Consider the following 22689-nt stretch of genomic DNA (forward strand, 5'->3'; position numbering starts at 1 on the left):
TGATCAATCCTTTATGTTATAGTCCCTGTTTTAGGGGGAAAGGTTTCTATAGTTTAAAAATGTGTCCTTGATTTAAAGAAAACAAAAAACTTTAATAGGAACTTGCCAGTACTAAAAACTAATAGTTAACAGTTAAGGTACTTGAATGCATTTTTAAGATTAAATTCCTGGGTTTAGTGTCACTTTACCCAAAAATAATGCTCAAGATTCCAGGTACAAAGCTGTACACAAGGGGTCAACTTTTGCCAAGTCAGTAGTAAACCCATCCCGAAGCCCAGCTACTGTCTTTTTTAAATAGTTACATGCAAGAGTCTGTATAGACTACTAAGGGATTTGGTATTGGACTGCTAATTGACAGGGGTCTAATCAGAGGCGTAACTAGAACCTTCAGTGCCCCGGTGCAAGAAACCATGAAGGCACCCAACCGCCATGGCACCGCGTGGTTAACAGGAAGGCTGCCGAGGTCCCCAGCAAGCGTGGGACCTCAGGCAGCCGCTTGTTAAAAATTTTAGTGCCAGTGTTCTGTCAAGAACGCTGACCAAGTATCTGCGCTTAGGTACAGACGGGATTAACGAGGAAACCGGCATTTATTTACAAAGTATTTGTTTGTAATGGTTAATTATGACCGTTAATAATATACAATCCATGGCAGTAAATGACGGATGGAATATTATTAATGGTCACAATTAACGATTAAACTAAATACTGTGTGAATAAATCCCTGTTCCCTCGATAATACTGGTCTGTGCGCAAGCTGATGCTACGTCTCCGTGGCCAGGGGTCGTGAAGGTCCTCACACAGCAGCATGTGCTGCCCGGCGGTGCCTGCAGCACATTCTGCGTACATGCTGCGGGCGACTGTGCGGCAGGGAAGGAGCGGCACTATCTCTGGGAGGGGGCCCTGTTCTTCCTGGCTGGGCCCCCTCCTCAAGTGGCGGAACGACAGGGCCCGGTCGCAATTGCGACCTCTGCGACCCTGGTAGTTCCGCCAGTGGGTCTAATGCTAGGAGAGAGATGGGTTTAGGGTCAGCTTAAAATGAAGAAGAGGTCGCTGAAGTGAATGGGTTCCCCGAGGGCACAGTGAATAATTTGAAATTTTAACACAGGCATTTGGAGACACCAGAAGCAATATTGTTAGCTTAGACACTTTAAGGCCTAGTTTACATGTGCAGTACCCTCTGAAAAGCAACTAAACCCAATTCAGGCTGTCACATGAGAGAGTGAGTGACAGATCTCACTCTCTGGTGTGTCTCCTCAGCGTGCTGTACTATTAGCGAACTGCCCATAGATGGCGCCCTTACACCGGCAGACTATATTCCGTTCACCACAACACGCCCTTCACAGCCTATAGCACGCACACCAAGTTACAGACCCTCCCTTCTTGTGCTGCCGGGAACACCTTCATTTAACCATTTAGCTGCCCTAACTGAAAAGTAATGTGGGCGTAAAGCACGGAATTGTAGGCCCGGGGCGGGACACGAATAGTTAAGGATTCGAACGTCATTGAGAATCCCGGGTTTGACCTCTCTCCTCCCCTGTAACGTGTGTCACTTATAAGAAGGCTGTGCAGCAATCTGCGACCGGCTCAGAGCTGAACGGTAAATGTTTTCATTTATAAAAGCAGATCTGTGTCACTGTACAGGGAGAGCAGTGGATGGGAGTGACCATGGAACCATATGTACCGCTGAGGGCTAGGTCACTGTACACTTGTAGCTTGTGATGGGGCATGGCTTTGGGAATTTAGGACACAAATGTTTTTTTTTGTCATCACTCCAAAGGTCATCACCCCACTACCACCACCAGTGATGTATCCCGTCTTGGATCTGCCCTCTTAAAGCAGGGGTAGGCAAACTCTGGTCCCCCAGCTGTGGTGAAACGACAAATGCCATCATGCATCTGTCTCTGGGAGTCATGCCTGTGAATGCTCATGGAATTTGCAATGCTTCATGGGATTTGTAGTTCCACACCAGCTGGAGTTTTACCACCCCTGTCTTAAAGGATAGGTGCACTTTAAAACAAAGTACTTATCCTTTTTGCCCTTCCCCTAACATAAATGATGCCACCCTCCTCTTCTGCAGATCAATACTCATTGAGATCTGATGGGCACTATTCCGTTGTTGTTTACTAGGGATGTGGGTGGGCTTGGTGCAAACTGCGTTCGCCTGAGCAAAGCTCACAGTGACATCTCCCCAACCCAATCAGCTGCAGCTGGGACTACACATATGCAACTACATGTAAAGGTGCCCACACACCTTGCGATAATCGTACGATAATCGCGGGAAATCCCGCGATCATACGATGGAAGGCGTGCGACTTCTCCTGTGGAAGGCGTGCGACCTCTTCTACTGTAAGGTCGCACGACTTTTATGAACATGTTCGAAAACCCGTCGAGAATCGTACGATTGTCGGCGGGTGTGGCTTGTTCGCAAGATAAAAGCCGCACGGGCCAGTGTGCGCAAGCGCACACTGCCCGTTTAGCATTGCGGTCATCGGAAGCCCGCCCCTCAGCGGGGCGGTCTTGCGATCATCACAAGTACGATCTGCCTGTCCAAGATGGGCAGATCGTACGTTTTTTTAATTACCTTACAACCATCGCAAGACAAAAGTCTTGCGATGGTTGTAAGGTGTGTGCCCAGCATAAGGAAGGGCCCAGCCGCAGCTGATTGGGGCAGGAAGGGGTGTGTTACTAACACTTTTGCGCAGGGCTGGACATTTTCAGCTCACACTAGAGATGAGGCAAGGCTTGGTGAGAACCCAGTTCGCTTATGTTTGCCCAAGCCCATTCAAAACTGTGACCACCACATCTCCCCTCCCAGCCCAAAAAGTAGTGGTGGGGCTATTCCCTGCCACTTTGTGGCATATACAGGTGCGGTATGAAGTGCGCCTCTCTGCAACTGCTTGGGTCAGAAGGAAGGGGTGGCAGGGATGCAAGCCCAGCCTCATCACTAGCTCATGCCAAGCTCACACACATCCTTATTGTTTACGTCCAGCGCTGCAATGCTCCCTCTGCTGGTCACTTCTACACATTACAGCCCCAAATACTTCTATGTCATACCTGGGAGATAAACACGGGCCAAGAGAAGGTTTGCAGCACTGGATGTAAACAAACAGCGGAGCAGCAAGCCTTCTTTCTGTTCAGTAAGACCTGTGGCCAATATGTCCACAATTTCCCCGACCACCGGTCTTGTAACATCCCCTGTGTAGTACCATTCTTCCCACTGTAGTGGGAGGAGTCTCTGACTCCCAGTCTGACAGGACAACTATCATTGCACCCTTTGATTAGCAGAAGGCAATGGCATGTTTTGGATTGGCCACATACCCACCCCCAATGATATCCACATTCACAGCTACAATTCCCAGAATTGTAGGTCCTACAAGGGTTTTTTTCTCAGTATGCAAAACCGAATAAGGTTAACTGAGGGGTAAAGTTGGTAATATTTTTTATTAAAAAAATAAAAAAAATGTTTTACTTGCAGGGTTGCTTTAACTGACATCAGACGACATTCCCTTGGTCTGCATTGGAATTAGTCTGAATACCCTGTAACAATGTATTTCAATAATGAAGCTTGTAAACATTGGGGGAATTACCAAAAGGAAATATGTCAGTTGTGTTTCTTTGGGGCAAATTAATAATGTTAAAAGACAAATCATATGTAGTGTTGCACCAGCTGCACCAAATCATGTTAAAAGTGCTATGTGACAGTTTCTATAAATTGTGTGCGCCAAAATAATAAAGCACTGGAGCCAATGTTCTGATTTAAAAACTGTTCTAAAACATAAACCATTATCAGAGTGATGTAAATACTGTAGTAAGGAGGGGTGAAAGTGATGATCAGCACTAAATTAAGGAGAGCCAATAAGGGTTGTGTATGGACAAACAGCAAGGTGGAGCAATGTGGGAAGGACAGGACATGGGCATGTGTATGGATGTCCAGGGAGGTGCAGCAATTCAGGAAGGAGAGGAGAAAGGGATGTGTATGGATGACCAGCATGGTGCAGGAAGGAGAGGATATGGGGATGTGTATGGACGACCAGCGAGGTGCAGGAAGGAGAGGACATGGGGATGTGTATGGATGTCCAGGGAGGTGCAGCAATTCAGGAAGGAGAGGAGAAAGGGATGTGTATGGACGATCATTATGGTGCAGGAAGGAGAGGACATGGGGATGTGTATGGATGTCCAGGGAGGTGCAGCAATTCAGGAAGGAGAGGAGAAAGGGATGTGTATGGACGACCAGCATGGTGCAGGAAGGAGAGGATATGGGATGTGTATGGAAGACCAGCAGGAAGGAGAGGAGATGGGGATGTGTATGGACGACCAACGAAGTGCAGAAAGGAGAAGAGATGGGAATGCGTATGGACAAACAGGGAGAGGCAGCAATGTGGAAAGGAGAGGAGATGGTGATGTGTATGGACGACCAGCGAGGTTCAGGAAGGAGAGGAGATAAGGGTTGTGTATGGATGACCAGTGAGGTGGAGCAATGTGGGAAGGAAAGGAGATGGGGATGTGTATGGATGTCCAGGGAGGTGCAGCAATTCAAGAAGGAGAGGAGAAAGGGGTGTGTATGGACAACCAGCGAGATGCAGAATTGTGGAAAGGAGAGGAGATGGGGATTTGTATGGATGAGGTGCACCAATGCAGGAAGGGGAGGAGATAAAGGTTGTGTATGGATGACCAGCGAGGTGCATCATTGTGTGAAAGAGAGGAGATGGCAATGTGTATGGATGTCCAGCTAGGAGCAGCAATGCAGAAAGGAGAGGAGATGGACATGTGTATGGATGTCCAGTGAGATGCATCAGTTTGGGAAGGAGATGGGGATGTGTATGGACATCCAGCAAGGTGCAACAATGCGGGAAGGTGAGGAGAATGAGAACATTTAGGATGATCCCAAAGGAACATTACCTCAGATTTGTGGCACAATTTTGGAGCACAGCAGAGTAAGGGCACTTGAATCTGGCGCACTACCATCATGCAATAAATTAACTAATTGGTGTTTGCCACTTGTATTAAATAGTTGCAAGAAGAGCTAATTAAGCAGGCATATCAAATTGGTAAATTTTTCTGTGTGCACCATTCCTCATTAATCTCCCCCATTGTATAAAAGTGTTACTAATACAGGAGGCACTACCTCTGCTCCTGATACACAGACCAAGACCTGTTTGTCAAAATGACAGCTGGTGTTGGCAATTTATGCAGGCATGGTTTTTCGATCAAGTTTTATGGAGTGATCCTAGCAGCCCGAGGTCCTATTGTGACATTTCAGCACCTGTTTGGGTAGTAGGTAGACATTTAAAGTTTTGTATGAACTTTGCTTACTTTTATTTTATAGATGGGATCCTTTTTCTCTAGAAGTATGGATCAAAACCTAAAGAAACAGCAAGAATTTATGCTGTTGAACTCACAGCTTCAGGTAAAGTCCTACACTTAATTAGTTACTTATGATTGTGAAACCATATGCTTAGTATTAATGTTTATTAATGTTAATGTTGTGATACAACACTAATGCTCTCACCAGCCAGCATGCAAAAAAAAACCTGTCTAACCACTAAGGTTAAAAACAGAGGTTTTAGAGTTTTAGATACAAGTCTTCTGCAGAATATGTGAAGGCTGCACCGCCTCGTCAAGGCACCTCTGTGTAGTGCGGTCCTAACTCTAAACTATGAGAGTCTCAATCTTGGAGTACATGTAGCAAAAGATAAAATTGGGTGCAGGTTCGCCAGAAGGCAGCCCAACCTCCTTAAAGGCACATGTGCGGGGTCCTTTGTGTGTCCCTGTGCCTTTAAGGAGGTTGGGCTGCCTCCTGGCAAACCTGCACCCAATTTTATCTTTTGCTATATGTACTCCAAGATGCCATCCAAGATACCATACTTATTACAGCTCTTGCCAATACCTGTTATCTCCAGATGGAGATGTTCATACCAGGACTTTGATGGCAAAAGAAATCTGACCATTGTCAGCTGAAATTTTGCCATGGGGTGCATGGATCTTACTCAGTCAAAGCCCAAGCTTCCCAGCTCCCTTAGCTGGCTTGTGAACATTCATTGACTATGGGTGGGAGGAATGTCTCCAGTAGAGGATATGTGCAATCATTGTCTTTTCTTGCTATTTTTTAGAGTGAGAACGCAATCAAATTTTAAAGCCAATTTGACTCACAAAACTATAATGTAATCAAGTTTCTACTTAATTTTGTAAGCGTGAAATGTGTTTTTTAGCACTAACTACAGAATAATTAGAAGGGAATTTTAGATAATGCTGAGGGTGATTGCCAGTAAAGAAAAAGTTCTGGTTCTGGAGGATGAGCTTGAGGAACATTTTAAAGCTATAATTATTTCGTTTTTTTCAAGTTGAAGACAAAATGTAGAAATTATAAAGAGGGTTTACTCTAAATAGTAGTAATAAAGCTGTGATTGACAAAGAATGGAAACTTCTGCAGGGGAAACCTTTCTTTAATCCTAAAGATCCAAATTTTGGGATAGAAGGGCTTGAAGCAGAACTTCAGTTAAAAAAAAAAAGTATGAATCCTTGCAGTGGGGGTACCCCCCGAAATGCAAGGGTTAAGTGCTATTTTTTGCCTAGGGTCAAATTAGAAAAAAAAGTTATACTCACCTAATCCTCTGAGCTAGCCTCGCTCCCCCTCCACTGCAGTGATCCATGGTCCTTGAGTCATCACATTGTATACACAGTTTTTAGGAGGTGGGAACGCTAAAGGACATACCAACACTGCAGCAAAGAAGGAGACAGGCTGGAGGGAGCGCTGTTACAGCCGGCCTTTTGTATATTTTGCACTAGGCAAAAAATGAGCACTTAACCCTTGCAGTGCAGGGGCAGCCTCGCTGCAAGGGTTAATAACATTTTTAACCAGAGTTTCTCTGTAAGAGACCCTGTCACCGCCTTAATACAAAAGCATGTAAAAGCACAGAAAAATCAAATATTTTAAATGCTTACTTGCAGATTTTCCTTTCCCCCCAAAAAATGTATTCACTTGCTATGTGCCATTGACCTTGCTAGGGAATTCAACCACTCCAGGAAAAGAAGTTTAATTCCCTAGCACAGTTATCCCCTTATGTAAATGCATGAGTGTATTTTTTTGGTTATAAAACAAAAAAAAACTCCATCACACAAGGCTGATTTTTCCTGGCATCTGGATTTTTTAATTTATTTGTTTTAAGACAGTTTGGGCTTTTATTCATGTTAAAATATCTGTAGATGTAGAACATGCCAGTAATATAAAGTCTACCGTGTACTGTGAGTTAATCCACTGTTGCTACATGTGTTGACCTATTTACTTTTATTATTTTCAGTCATTGAGGCCCTCTTAATTTTAAAACAAGCTCACTATATTCATCATGTTTTGCAATTAATTTTTGTGTAATTCGTTAGGGAAAGGAAATGCTATTTCACTTACAAGATTCTTCATAGGGCAATTTTCTACTTCCTCCACAGTCCGACCGTCATTTGTAGGCTGTGCCCAGTGAATGTTTTTTTGTAAAGTGCTTCCCTATCATCACTAATCGATTTCAGGAGCATGGCTGCCTCATCCAGCTATTCATTACGTTGGCTCTTCCTGGCAACTAATGAGCTGGCCCTGTGCCTACCCACTAATTGATCTGTGCCTCTTCACAAAGCCGTAGGTTGTGTGTTGTTTGCCAGCAAACTAGCAAGGTTTTTGTCTGAAATGTCAGACTGTATCAGTATGCTTTTAGTAGAAATACCACCAGAAATTAAAGAAGGGTCAAGAGTTCTGTTTTAAGGGGTCAAAATGTAAGCATTTTTCAAATTAACAAGTCATTACACAATTTGTTCTTGCTTGTATGAGCTTTAGATGTTTAGCTTTCCAAAAGCATGACTTATAACAGGCCCTAGGAGAAACAGGTAGAACACTCATGGACTGCCTAAACAATAGTGCTAAAAGTCATTGAACACACACAAACCCACATATACCTATTTTACTTTTAGCTGGGAATGGAAAGGTCACATGTTGATGTAAGAGTGACGAACAGAAGAGAGCCTGAAACCAGAGGTGACATTCTTCAGTTATTAGCGCTGGAAAGCTTAGTCTCCACAGAAAACTCAGGAAGTTAGCAGATTCTTATAAGTGGGAAAATTGTTCACTTTTTTTTCTGTCAACTTTCCGTGAAGCATAAAATAATTGCTTGTACATGTGTGTCACAGAGATCGTTATCTGGGTCCTGCTAATTTGTTCGCGTTTGGCAATAATGGTCCACATTTTGTCTTCATTATCCCTGAACCACAGATGTCCATCCTACGTAGTCACTCATAATAGCCATCATTAGAGAGATAAGTGAGTCGAAATACAGACGGCCTAAAAAGTTCATAAAAAGCTTAGTGTCATATAAGTTCCTCTAGTAACTGTCCTAGTGGAATAACCTTTTTTGAGAAAAGTAATAAAGCTATAATAATTTAGAAAAGAAAACCTTGCGAAGACACTGGAACACCAAAGCTACACTTTTATAATGCCACTCATTTGAAAAACTATTTTCATTATTTGATATGTAGTTTTTCTTCTATCTGCTGAGGGGCGAGCCACTGACTTTCTAGGAAGAGTAAGTGGCATATGGTAGTAGTGTAGCTTCCTGAACAGCCCCCTGCCTCAGTATAATATCCCATGTTCTATTGAGAACTAAACCTGGATGATGTCATAGGTGTTTTAATTGAGTTCCACCATTCTAATGACATTTATATTTCAAGGCTAGCTTTGTTCTTGTACAGGCTCTGGGCATATCCATTTATTCTCAGTGGCACATGCTCAAATTTTAGATGCTGCAGTGTGGAAACTGTAGACATACCAGCCTGTTTATAGAGCATTTCACAGATAAATATCTGTAAAAAATAAGTCAAGGCAACTGGACTTGCTGTATTTTTCTTGAAGACATTTCACTGGTCATCCAACCGGCTTTCTCAATTCAGAATTGATTTCACCAGTGACCAGTGAAACGTCTTCAAGAGAAATACAGCAAGTCCAGTTGCCTTGACTTATTTTTTACAGATATACCATGACCTGGATGCATGAGAACATTCCCAGAAATTTCACAGATAACATGAAACAGACTACCATACTAATTCAGACGTAATGAAACAAGATGTGTAATGAATGTGTTTTTACCATGCTCTTTTATGTTTCACTGCCATGACTATAGTATCATGTCAGCAATATAGAATAACTTAAATAGCATTCAGTGACTTCAAAACTTTAGGTGTTTATTTTATTACTATACAAAGGTGAGATTTAATGGTCTTATAATTAGTAGTAAAAATCGAAATAATATGGGAGTACAGTCTATCAACATGAACTTCCTGACCTTGTAGAAAAAGCCCTCGAGATTGTGACTTAATAACCGAATGCTAAAGTTTGCAAGAAGAAGTATAACAAGGATATTTTTGATCGTTATATTAAATAATTACCTGTCGTAATAGTGAGACCAATAGATTGAGTATGGCTTATATTGATTTCTTTTGAATGTTTGAACTGGTCTGTGAACTCTTTCCTGCCCTGGTTGTAATTACAAAATTTCTGACGCATGTTGTGAGTAAGAATAGGGATTTGGCACCTCGGTTTTCCCGAGATAAAAGAAACCTATACATTTGTTATGAACAAAAAAAAACAATAAAGGGACATTCATTGTGACAACCTACTATTTAAAATGCTGTGTTGACTGTTCTGGGGGCTGAAAGCTTGTTATATATCCTACCAATGTCTAGCTAAACATAGTTGCAGTTAAAAGTTTACATGCAAAAGAAAAATGTTTTACTTTTATTTTGGATTGAGTAGAGAAGGGTTAGAACCTCTGGGATTTCCTCCTACTTCCTGTCCTGGTGACAAATGGTCTTTGGGGCAGGCAATGAAGGGAAATTTCTCTATGGCACACTGACAGTAATAAAGAGATGACTGTTTCTAACTATTGCCCACATTATCCAAAACTTTAAAAAAACAATCCTTGCCTCGAGCTCCACTGTAAAGTCAAAATACTGTTCAGATATCGCTTCTGCTTAAAAGCGAGACTACTTAAAAGTGAGATTTTTCTTTTTTTGCACAGCTTTAGTAGATATCATAACTAGAAAAAATGGTACATGCTTGAATCTATAACCGGCCTTTATAGCAGGGCGCACATTGGGAAGGCTTACAACAATACAAAAATTCCCCAGCCTCAGCCTGCCAGCCAGCCTGCAACCAAACAAGTAGCCCTGTCAACAGTATGCGTTAAAATCAGAGGTTTTAGTTGCACAAACTTTTGGCCAAAAATATGTAGAAGCCACACTGCCGCGCCAAGGCACCTCTGCAAAGTGTGGTCCTAACTCTATGTATCCGAGTCTCCAAGTGGGAGCATATTAATGAAGTTGATAAATTACATGCAGGTGTACCTGGAGGTAGCCAACTCCTCCTAATAAGGTGCAGGGACGCACTGGAGGCCCAGCAACCAAAAATGCACGCTGGGACTCCAGTGCGTTTCCCTCTAACCCAAAATAGTCAAACTAGAAAAAATGGTATATGCATGAATCTATAACCGGCAGATATCATAACTACTTCCACCACCCTTGGAGCACCCTCTACCCCTTTTTTAAATGTGTATAAATACTTTTTCCTGGGGCCTTTGTTCTGCTCACACAGTGTCAAGGGTCCTCTTCATCCTGTTCTTTGCAGAGGACCAGTGCTGGACCACAGAAGAGGATGCATGGGGCAACGCTGAGGCATGGAGAGGGCCAGTACTACTTGGAAAACATTTTTGGGTAGAGAAACATCTGTGTTGTGTGTGTAGCTATTGGTCTTGTTGCTCTTTATTATATAACTTGGCCCACAAACTGAAGTGGCACATACTGTATGTAGTTAAAAATGTCTCACTGACAGAGGAAAGGATCAGCCAACAAGTAAAAAAAAACTTGTATGTATTAACGAGCAACTCAAACACCGGAGGCACTTGTTATTGTCTTCTAAGGGTAACCCTAACCAGCCCAATCCTCACTGAGCATCACATTGGGCCATTGAAACAGGCCACTTATGGCCAGCCTAAGACTTTAAAGCTGTAGTCTCATAGATTGGGTACACACAGATGAGTATAATTCTCATCCTACACATTTCTCAGGATGATTGACAGAAATCTGCACTCTGGCACACACAGCTCAAGCACCAGGATCTATGTAACTACTGAAATCTGAACACCAGCACACACTCCTTTCTCCCGAGTGTCCATGTCACAACTAAGATCTGCACAGAAATCTTAATTCCCGGTGTTTGCACTACTTGTGAGATCTCAAACCAGCGCGCACAGCTCACTCCCAAATACCATGTAACTAGTGAAATGTTCATGCACGGCTCACTCCCCAGTGTCTTATGTCATCCGTGGGATCTGCACTGCAGCATACACAAATCTCCCCAGGATTCATGCCACCAATGAGATCTACATTCTTGTGCACACAGCTCACTCCACAGTATACATACCACAAGGGAAATCTGCTCCGTTACAAATGACTTCCCAGTATCCATACCATCAGTGAGATCTGTGCTTCAGCAAACACAGCTTACCCCAGTGAGCTATTTACCTCTGTTAAAACTAGGAAAGTGAATAGAAATTTAAAATCATTTCAATCAATACAATTACAATCTAGTACATACCAGGCCTACTTGTAGTGTGACATTATTTGGAGAACAGAGAAGCTGCGCTGAGTAACAGAAAGGGGGGTTACCTCTGACTAATTTATGAACACTATCACTTTTAGAGGCAGTGACCTTTTCTCCTTCGCCCTTATCTGTCACTTTACATTCAGTCAGCATGGATTTGTTTTGTTATGCTGCAGTCTTCAAATATCTTGTCGTTTGATACATCACTTTTATATTGGTCTTTGGCAAGTTCTTTTTTTAGTATCAGTATGTTTTCTCAGTTATTTGTTCAAGTGTATTTTTCATTGATGACTCATGGCAGTGCCCAAATCCTCTAAAACAAGAATATTTCAGTTTTTTTCAAAAGTTAGTTTTTCAGTATAGGTCATTTCTTCATTATCCACATTAAACAGTACTGTTAGAAACATTGAGTCGAAGTTTTGCATTAGTGAGCACACATTTTGCAGTTTGCTCTTCTAACCCCTAAAATGCATCCTTGTAGTAATATAATACAAGTTATGCAAACTTAACCAAACCACTTTTTTTTAGTCCTCGCAAGTATACAAACTTTGTTAGGTATTTATTCTACTGCCTGGTTGGGCAGATTTCCTCTGTCCCAGTGACCGCTAATATCTGTAAGGAAGCATTGGAGATCTCAACCTGGTCACAGATGCAATAGAAACCTGGTAGGTTAACATGCTGTCCATATGCCTTATGGGCATTTGAAGGAGCGGCTTCATAGGATTGGTCCTCTATACCAGTACTACCAGGTGTCCCGTTCAGTAATACAGATAGGGCTGCAACAACTAATCGACATAATCGATTATAATCGATTATTGAAAAAGTTGTCAACTTTTTCAATAATCGATTAATCGGCTTCCGATCAGTTGGCCCTGTTCACAGCTCCACACGCTGTGCGCCGCACCTCCTCCCCACCTCACGCTCGCCGCTGCCAGACTCGCCTGCCCGCATCCACACGCCGCACCTCCTCCCCGCCTCACACTCACCGCCCACCCACATCCACGATCGGCACAGGGACGCACAGGGAGATGTAGTAAGGAGGAGCAGGTGTGGGGTGATGACAGCCGCCGATAGACAGGTCCGATCTCAGAAGCAAGTTGCTGGAAGACTGCTCAGGTAAGCTTTTCCACACGTGGTGCTCTATAATGTATTGCTGGGATTTGTATTCCTCTATAGCTGATGGTACATTGTGCTGTATATTATACATATGAATACAAATCCCAGCAATACATTATACACTGTATGTATAATGTATTGCTGGGATTTGTTGTACTCCTATATAGCTGGTGGTATTCTGCATTGCGTTGTATAGGGGAATACAAATCCCAGCAATAATACATTATACAGCGCAATGCGGAATACCACCAGCTATAGAAGAGTACAAAAAATCCCAGCAATAGTACATTATACAGTGGTGCAATGCTGAATACCACCACCGCTATAGAGGACTACAAAACCCAGCAATAGTACATTATACAGCGCAATGCAGAATGCCGCCAGCTATTATGTACTATTGCTTGGATTTGTTGTATTCCTCTATAGCTGGTGGTATTCTGCATTCATTGCTGTATAATTTAACACTTTCCATTTCACTATATTGCACACCACACTTTTTTTTTTCTTTTTTACTTCCACCGCTCCAAGCTTGCTCCTGTGATGGACTACAACCTCAATACAAACTAGAAGTCCCATCACTGGAGCCTTTTTTTGAACTCTATTTTATGGTTTATCCGATTAACCGATTAATCAAACCTAATAATCGACTAACTAATCGATTTTGGAAATAATCGTTAGCTGCAGCTCTAAATACAGACACATTTCCTATGTTGGTATTTAGCAATTATTCATATTTATAATTTACAAGTAACTTAATACACAGGATCATTTGTATAGCAGTCAGCAGAAGAGAAGCTTAGACACTCATCATATCATATAACTCATATATGTATATATAATACATCCGAGTAATGCCCCTGGAGAGTCTCAGATCAAAGAGCAGTCATTGGAACCGATATTTAGTGTCTCAAAGTTTGGCTTAAAGGAAATGCATAGTGGTCTCCTTTCTATTTCCTTTTTCTTTCCATTCCTTTTCCCATGTTTGTCACACTAGTCTTTCCTGCTCTCTCTCTCTCTCTCTCTCTCCTGCCTTCTAAAGCATAGTTTCGGTGGAAAGAGAGAGAGTTTGAAGGCAAACCGCTTCTGGTGTGCACTCTCTTTAGCAAATCCATAATGGGAATCCTGTGTCGTGGGGACATTAAATGTTGATTTATAAAACAAAGATCTGTATATAAATTACATACAAATATTGAAAACTATTTATTAAGATATATGAATTAAAAACTAAATGAAACTTGACTCAAAACCAATTCTCCATAGTGGAGAACTTCTAGGCAATGAAGTCTCAATAGGGGAAATCCTTCCTGACTCAAAATATTGTTTTTTATCATGGATCATATACTCATAAAAATTGCATGTTATGCACAGGTCTTGAGCTAACAAGAAATTAGGACATGGGGATTGACCTCTACACAGATCTGTTTCTCTGTTTTGATTTTGTGATACGCAGTGCATGGCTCTTATAACTGAAAACTTTGCTAGCCATTACTGCCTGACCTTCAAGGGTTTCTGATACTGGAACCCATGCTAGTTTGATACTGTATGTAACAGGATCAGCATAGGTGGGTCCAAATGCCTACCCCCAAATGGATGACAAAACCTGACTTGGTTCTTCTTTTGTTAAGCTTTGACTATAGTCCTATGATGCAAAATGTTTACCTTTTTCTGCTTCTTTCTATTCTCTACTGTTCATGTCATCCTTCTCCTTTTGTTAATATATCTTTTATACTATATAGCAACCATGACACAAAAATAATTTAAACCCAGCCAAACCTGTAAAAGATGACAAGATATACTCCTCATTCCTTTTTCCCTTGCCTCTAAACTCCTCCCAAACGGTAAAAAAATGTCTGTAAAGTACACACTTTAACAAACACTTTCAGGAGTGTCGATCTCCGTGCCCCCCCTCCCTGCAGCTTTCATTGGCTTCTCCTTTTGACTTCCAGCTATTACAGAATGCAGTAATAAAATGCATAATAATAATAAAAAAATAATAATAATACACCCTATAGAAAAGCCTTGACGCAAAAACAAAAAACAAATAGTAAGTTGCTAAGGGTGGGACAGCACACTAAAAGTGACAACTGATCATCCCAAAAAAAGGCCCAAATAATAAGAAAAAATACCAAAAAAGGGGTTAATTGTGCCAAGATCTAACAATCGGAATTAAAGTTCATTTTCCTAACTGACCCTGAATTTTTTCCTATACACTTTGACAACTTTCCCTACCCTTTCCCTACAGCAGTTGCCAAAACACTGACACTACGCCAGCTCTGTGCCCCCACCCGTTTTATAGCCGTTGTTATAACTAACACCCCTTTATTGGTCATTCTTAGGCAGCTGATCAGTTTCAAAGGCCCTCGTAGTGTGTTATCTTTACAGTTAATGGAGGGCAGGAGAATTGTTGCATTCGTTTGCTGGAAACTAAGAACTGAATGTCGTGAACTCAGAGCTCACCCCTGTTGTGCAGTTCTGCAGGATTAATCTGTGTTCCAAAAGCAAAAAGCTTCAAGTATTTATACACAGTGTAAGAACATTCATCACACTTGATGGTTATGTGGGCTATGATGCAATGAGAGTTGGCCATTTCTTTGCAAAGGGAACCACATTTTCTAAGCTAAGGGAAAATTGCTTTGCAAACTGAACAGCCCATTTGCCTTTAGTAAATCAACCCCATTTAAAATGATTTACTAAAGGAGTCAAAGAATTTTAGCTCAATAAATTGCAGCTGTGTTCACTTTGAATACCCAGACATGTGCAGAATAAATAAACAGGAAATTGTTATTCACATGATTACATAATAGAAGTAAATCTTTACTTAATTTATTGACTAAACGCCCATTTCCACCTTTTGCAAAGGTATTTTTTTTAAAACATATGCCAGCAATGAACACCGAGTGAACATGAAGCAGGTATATGCACTTGATGTATATGAAAACAGAAACTTACTTTTTGGTTAGCTTTTCACTTCATATTCTCATGGAAATGCTTCTGTGTTTTGCAAGCTTTTTCTCAGCTCTCCTATTCATCAGTATTCATAGTGGCAACCCCTTCACCCCCTTTGGACAGTGTATTGTGTGTAAAGGCAGAGCTGGTGTTTACTGATCGTGTTACAAAGGATAAAAAGGAGGGGGAGAGCCTAATTACATAATTACAATTACAATAATTTTCAAATTAAAATTTTGAATTTGTAGGCCTCAGGCCTAGTAAAATCTTCATTAAAAAAGTGAGGAAAGCCTAAAATGTGAGCCATGAAAATGACTGCAGCTCTCCATTACCACAATAAATGCAAATCACTAACAGAGGACTTTAAGATTCTCAACTCCTATAGTAAATCAGCCTCCTTGTCATTTATGGAAAGAGGCTCATAAATGACAGAAATATAAAAAGGGAGCCTTGCACAAAAGGGTATAGTGGCTACATTTCAAGTGAGCAATAAGGAAAAAAATGAAAACAAAAAGAAATGTTCGGCTGCACCGAAGGGAGCCGCAGCCAGCCGATGTACGGCTGAAATCAGCCATACTTGGCTGCAGTGAATAGCCGAACGGCATTCGGCTCCTTTCACTTCAGCTCGGTTATTCACTCGGCTGCATTCGGCAGCTGAGTGAATAACCACCTTGGATTTTTGACAGAAAATGGACAAATATGACAAATATAGAAAGTAGCAATAAATTCTCCATTTATCCTTTGCACCGTGTTCCAAGTTTTACGTAAGACTGGGCTTTCATTAAGACAAAACATGAGAAAAATAACAACAAAGCAAGAAATCTGAAGTAATGATGAGAATGTGTTCCCATTAGAGGAAACATGAAACATTTGCTTCCTGACAGTATTGATTAGGGCACAGAGGTCCTGTCTATCTTTTGACAGGTAGCATGAGCTGCTGTGTTTCATTGCAAGCCCTCACACATTTGTATCATTTATACAGACGCACAAATAAAACCTCAAATTAGGTCCTCTGAGGTAAGATTTCCGAGCATTAGTTGCTGTCATATTTCATTATGACGCCACTGTGTGATCTCGTCAGCCTGGATGGATCAATTAGTGCAGGTTGCGTGCCTTATTCTTCCTAATTGGAGCAATAGAGCCTGGCAAACTTTCTATTTGTGTTTTCTAAGCACAACGTAAATTTTTAACTGCTATTGTAATACATCATCAAAATGAAAGTACAATTTTAAATTGGCACCAAACAATAAGAAGAACACACAATTTTCTCCGAAATAATTTGAAACTAATAAAAGTAATTGTCACCCATTATTGTTTATTCCATATTTAATAAAAATCAGACTTTGCTTTTGATATTCTATTCAACAGAATAGTTTAAATATTAAAACAAAGGCAAATGGCATGGAAAACAATTTGACCCTTGACCTAATATTTTGTTGTACAACCTTTAGCGCGGGGGTGTGGCCACACCAGCATTATGGTTGTATCTGTAGGACTATATAAATGTATCTACTCTTTATCATATTAAATAATTGCCTCTGCATTCAATTATTACTGGTTTTAGTAATAACTTAATAACTAGCTCTGAAAGTAAAAGTCTAGGAAAAATAATTAGTGTAATAGTGCAGACACTCAGGTGGCTGTGCATGTTCTATGGAGGGCTGTGTGGACTCCCAGGTGGCTGTGCAGGTTCTATGGAGGGCTTTGCGAACTCTCAGGCGGCTGTGCAGGTTCTATGCTGGGGTGTGCGGCCTCAACAGGGGTCCCGGACATTCTCTGCGGCTGAGGGCGGCGTGGATTCACTGGAAGGAGGAGATTTGCTGCCAGCGCTGTCGGTATATCCAAAGTGTTCTGTCCTGCTCTCTGTTGCCGACTGCTGAGACAAGGTGGGGGCGGAGACGAGGGAGGGTCACATGAAATGGCCTGGCGGGCTGGATTTGGCCTGCGGGCCTTGTGTTTGACACATGTGCTTTACAGGCAGTCTTTGCAAACTGTCAATGTCTGTCGCTCTCAGTGAGACTTCTGCACCTGCCAACTGGTAGTTTGGCCTAACTCTTCTTGAGCAAACTGCTACAGCTGTCTCAGGTTTGAAGGAAGCCTTCCCAAGCTGCTTTTTCTATAGATGTTCAATAGGTGGAAGATTAAGGCTCATAGAAGGACACGTCACAAACGTGCAATGTATTGTTCTTAGCTATTCATGGGTGTTTTTAGCTGTGTGTTTTGGGTCATTATCATGTTGGAAGCCCATAACCTTCTACTGAGAGAGAGAGATTTTCCGACAGTGGGCAGTACACTTTACTCCAGAATTCCTTGGTAGTCATGAGACTTTATTGTGCCCTGTACATATTCAAGACACATTTTGCTAGAAGCTGCAAAGAAGCCCCAAAACATAACCAAGCCTTCTCCATGTTTCACAGTAGGTGTGGTGCTCTTTTCCTTCAAAGATTACATTTTTAGTCTGTGAACATAGCGCTCATGTGACTTGCCAAAAAGCTTCAGTTTTGTCTCATCTGTCCAGAAGCATTGTGGCTTGTCAATATGTATTTTAACAAAATCCAGTCTAATTTTTTTATGTTTTTCATTCCTCCTCGTGCTTCTTCCAAAGCGCACTGTTGCTCAAAAAATGACAGATGGTACGATCAAACACTGGAGTTAAGTTGAACCGGTACTCTATCAAACCCCTAATGTCTGCCCTGCCCTTTGCTCCAGCAAAATGGCCACAGACGTGTGCTCAATAAACAGTTTAAGTGACTTTTTAGCTGGGATTTTGAGAGCTCTAAATCTAGAAATGCTGAGCGCTTCCAGATTTACGAATTGCAAGCTTGTTTTAACCCTTAAACATCCAATGAACTCAATGGGTTAAAGCGCACCTCACCTAACCAAATATTTGAGCTAGCTTATAACAGAATGAGTAAGGTTGAGAACTTCTGTTAGGTTTCAAGTGATAATGACTCCAATAGGTAAATCTTTATTCACTTGTTATCCCTGTAACATCAGAACAAAAAAAGGAAGGTGTCATCCTGACAGCAAGGCGCAAAGAACAATCAAAATATCACAGTGGCTGTAGCCCTACCCCATTCTACAAAAAATTTAATTATGGTTATCTATTGAGCCAGATTCAGTCTCCAATTAACAATATTTTCCCATCCCAAACTGCCCAAAACTTAAAAGCAAAACTTCTGTCTAAAGGTATGAATTACAGGGTTATTCACAGAAGGGTGAAGAGTTTGGAGAAGGCAGGAGAAGTGAACAATCTAGGATAACATAGCTGAATTGGAGAATTTTTCCAAATTATGTTGTCCTAGATTGTTCATTTCTCCTGCCTTCTCCAAACTCTTCACCCTTTTGTGAAAAACCCTGTTAAACTTACAAAAAGGCTGACATTTCCACTCTAATATTTCCACAATATAATATTTTTTGTGTTTAATTAAAAACATGCATATGCAAAGTAGCAGGCTTAACATTTTGGAAAGCAAGACATTTTTTTTCAAATACATTAAAACCTTTACTGTTGAGGTGAAGAAAGGAAACAATGCATTGCCCATTTTCCTTACCCTTCTGATTTTCCTACAGACTCTGGTGAGATCTACTAAATTCCATGCAGATGGGGTCCCTATGGTACTTAAACTCGGAGGAGCCAGTGTTCCTATAACATGCCTTTGGCTTTCTTCCTAATATACCTGTCATTTTTATGCATAAAGTGATCCTTTAAAAATTGCTGTAGGATATACAGGGAAACAGCAAGCATCTTTTTTTTTAATGAAATGTGACAAAAGTTTTTAAAGAAGTATTGTACCTGGCAGACATACGGATGTGCTATTATATTGCCCAATGTGTTGTTTTTGCAGTGTAATCTTTATTTTATGGCCTAGAACATATGCTAGTACACATATTTATAGGCACATTATTTACTGTAACAGAAATATATGCTCATATTGCACTATAATTGCCTAATTTATCTTTTCCAGAGCCTCACATTTAAATGTTCAACTCCTACATAAGGGTGTCAAATAAAAATGATTGAGCAGGTTGGGCGATTTGACTTATTAGGTGTGTGCTGCTCCACCTGCTCCCTGCAGAAATAGAACAACATTTCTAATTTATTTCTGCAGTTTCCATAACATGCAAAACATAATGAAGATTTTATGCTTTTTTTTTATTAGTAACAGTTCCTTCGTAAACATTGCACTGGATCATATTTTTTTTATTTAAATAAAAGCTGATACGATGATTTTAGTGTGTCTTGAACCTCTGGTAAAATTGCTAATGACTGAACAATGTTGAATCCTGTTATTTATTAATTAAAAGCTAATATAATGTACAGTCACAATTAACTACAATAAGTACCTTTAATATGTCTTGATATTAGATTTCTGTAATATCCTGTATAAGAAGACTCAAAATGGGGGAGAGATGGACAGCACTCTCTTATAAGCAAGAATTGCTTATAAGAGAGGGGAGCAGAGGTATAACCTCATGATTATTCTGCTGCTCCTTTATTTTCCAGTCAGCTGGTTGCAGTGGTGTGGTGATCTGACTGTATTGCAGACCTGCAGTGAAGAATAGTGAGGTAATCCATACAGCTTTGTTGCTTGGCAGGGGTGTCCAGAGCACAAGAGTAACTAAACAGAGTTCTGTTTAGGCAAGTAAGACACTTCAAATATATGCAGTTCAACTTTGTACTTCAATTGTTTACCCAAATTTCAGATTTAATACAAACTGTTCTGTATTTACTCCACACTGCTAGAGCACATTTAGGGGGAAGGTTCCCAAACTGAAGACCCACAATCAGCTGTAATGAGCCACTGGTTCTGCTGTAGCTTTGAGCTTACAAGTCTCACTTTCTATTATTTTTCACAGCTCAGTCACCTGCTGCTTTTTATCCCATCCTTCTGTGTGATGCAGAAACTGAGTTTAAGACTGACTACTCACTCCTCTTCATTTCCAACCACGCTCTGCAGAGGAAACAGACTCTTGATTGACAGCTCTTATCTCACTGTCCCTGTATTTTCCCAACACAAAACAAGGCTCCCCTTCCAGTTCTAGTGCCTGTGCTGATTCGCGTTAGAGCATGCCCCCTCCCTCTGCATTCTTGTGACCTCACTTATGTCTGGAAAGCGCAGGGACAGTGAGATAGGAGCTGTCAATCAAAAGACCATCATCTTTGCAGAGCATAGTCAAGAATGAAGAGGAATGAGCTGTCAAACTCTGCATCTCAGCTTCTACTTTATACTAGGGCTGCAACTAACGATTATTTTTATAATCGATTGGTTGGCCAATTATTTTTTTACTTAATTGGATAATATATATATATATATATATATATATAAATATATATATATATTCTGAAAAGAGGTGGACTATCACCGTTACAGAAACTTTGCATTGTAATGCAAAAATGTTAAATATGTCCACGTGCTCAGGGCTAAGGTTGGCTGTCTTTTTACAAGTTATGTTGCCTGCAGCAGGGAAGAGGGGCTCTGATGGTGTGGAGGTACCTGGGATGCACAAGTAGGATTTTGCTAGTTTTGCCAAAGTAGGATATTTCTCTTGGTTATCCTTTTCACCAATTTAAAGGGTTACCTCCTTGGCAAGGGGCCTCTCGGCAAAATAAGTCTGGACTTCATTTCTAAGTCGAGTATTAATATCCTCCTCATGTTGCCCCTCTTTAGTCTTCTCTTCACTGCTGCCCCCAGACTCAAGGAGTGAGTCAAGTAGAGAAGCTGCAGATGCTGAGGGGTCAGCAACTCTATAGTCGAAGTGGTTGCTTGCCACCACACCATCTCCCTTCTTACAGCAAGCGCCTCTATCTGTACTTTTGCATGTACACTTATCTAGTGTTCAAAATTTAAATCTTCTAAATCTTGAGTCCAAGCAGAGGCAAGAATGACAGTGTTTGGGACCTGTTCAAAAAGGACCTCCTTCCATCTGATTTGAAGCTGGTCTGTTGCAGTAGCTTGGAAACTCTTCAGTGCATGTGATTCAAAAGAAGCACCCTCATTGGACTGCAACAGCTCTTTCACTAGTGCAGGCACAGAAGATAGAGTACTATAGTCTTGGCCACTCATGAATACAGTAGTGCACTCAAAGGGCTAGAGAGCAGTGGAGAGTTCTTCAAAAAAACTCCACTGGTCTGGTCTTAAGTTCCGGTTAGTGTTTGCCCCCTTGAGTTGAATTGATGGATCAGACAAAGTTGCTGTTACCAGCCACCTTTGTTCAATGAGTCTCTCATCCATATAGTAAGTACTATTCCGCCTTGTGCTTACATCTTGAAGAAGCTTGTGCTCAGATGTTCTCATTTGCTTTTGCTTCTCCTTCAACTTGCTTCTAGCTAGTTCACTTTTTTAAAATGTTCAACTAGTCCTCTTTCAGCACTAACAGTTCTCTGAGTTCCTGAATTCTTTAATGCAGCACCAATCACCAGCTGCAAGGTGTAGCCAGTGCAGTGGATACTGGTCCACCAATGCTTGTCTTCCAGAATCTTCGCAGCAGCCGCCATTGTGCACCATTGTCATGCACAATGGCAATAATTTTATGAGCTGAGGCATGGTAGTGAGACAAATAGAAATCATCTTCCAATCATCCGCTGTGTAGTGGCATGTAAAGCCAAGGTAAGCCACGGTCACTATACTTGTCCATATGTCCGCAGTCCTTTACTTTTTGAAATGCCTTCTGGTATTTCCTCTCCACTAGTTTGGTAAAATTATTTCTTTGGCGAAGCGTATGATCAGAGTTCACACCATATCCAGTGCGTTCCAGGCTCAAACCGTCTCGGAACGTGGTGGATCGCATAGATCAAGCCAGGCTGCGCTCTGGGGGGGGCATTTGGTGATAGCCAGCAGCCTGAGATGCCATAGCGACCCAGGTGGCCTCCACGGCATCAGGGGGATGTCCTGGCCAGGCCCCCCTGTGCCCCGGGCCCCATAGCGGCCTCCTGGGTCGCTATGGCGATTGTCCGCCACTGCACACAGTACACATACAACACATAATACACG

General features: G+C 41.4%; 1 protein-coding gene across 1 annotated transcript in view; it reads left to right on the forward strand.

Moving 5' to 3' along the window:
- Nucleotides 1-1427: 1427 nt before the first annotated feature.
- PLGRKT (plasminogen receptor with a C-terminal lysine) overlaps nt 1428-22689 on the forward strand; it is a 34806-nt gene continuing 13544 nt past the window's right edge. The window contains exons 1-2 of the mRNA XM_018570262.1: nt 1428-1597; nt 5327-5407. Coding sequence (XP_018425764.1) covers nt 5327-5407 — 81 coding nt within the window. The 5' untranslated portion in view covers nt 1428-1597. The remainder of the gene's footprint in view (nt 1598-5326; nt 5408-22689) is intronic.

Source organism: Nanorana parkeri, unplaced genomic scaffold (genome assembly GCF_000935625.1).
Source record: "Nanorana parkeri isolate BGI_ZX_2015 unplaced genomic scaffold, ASM93562v1 scaffold1489, whole genome shotgun sequence".
Taxonomy (NCBI): Eukaryota; Metazoa; Chordata; class Amphibia; order Anura; family Dicroglossidae; genus Nanorana; species Nanorana parkeri.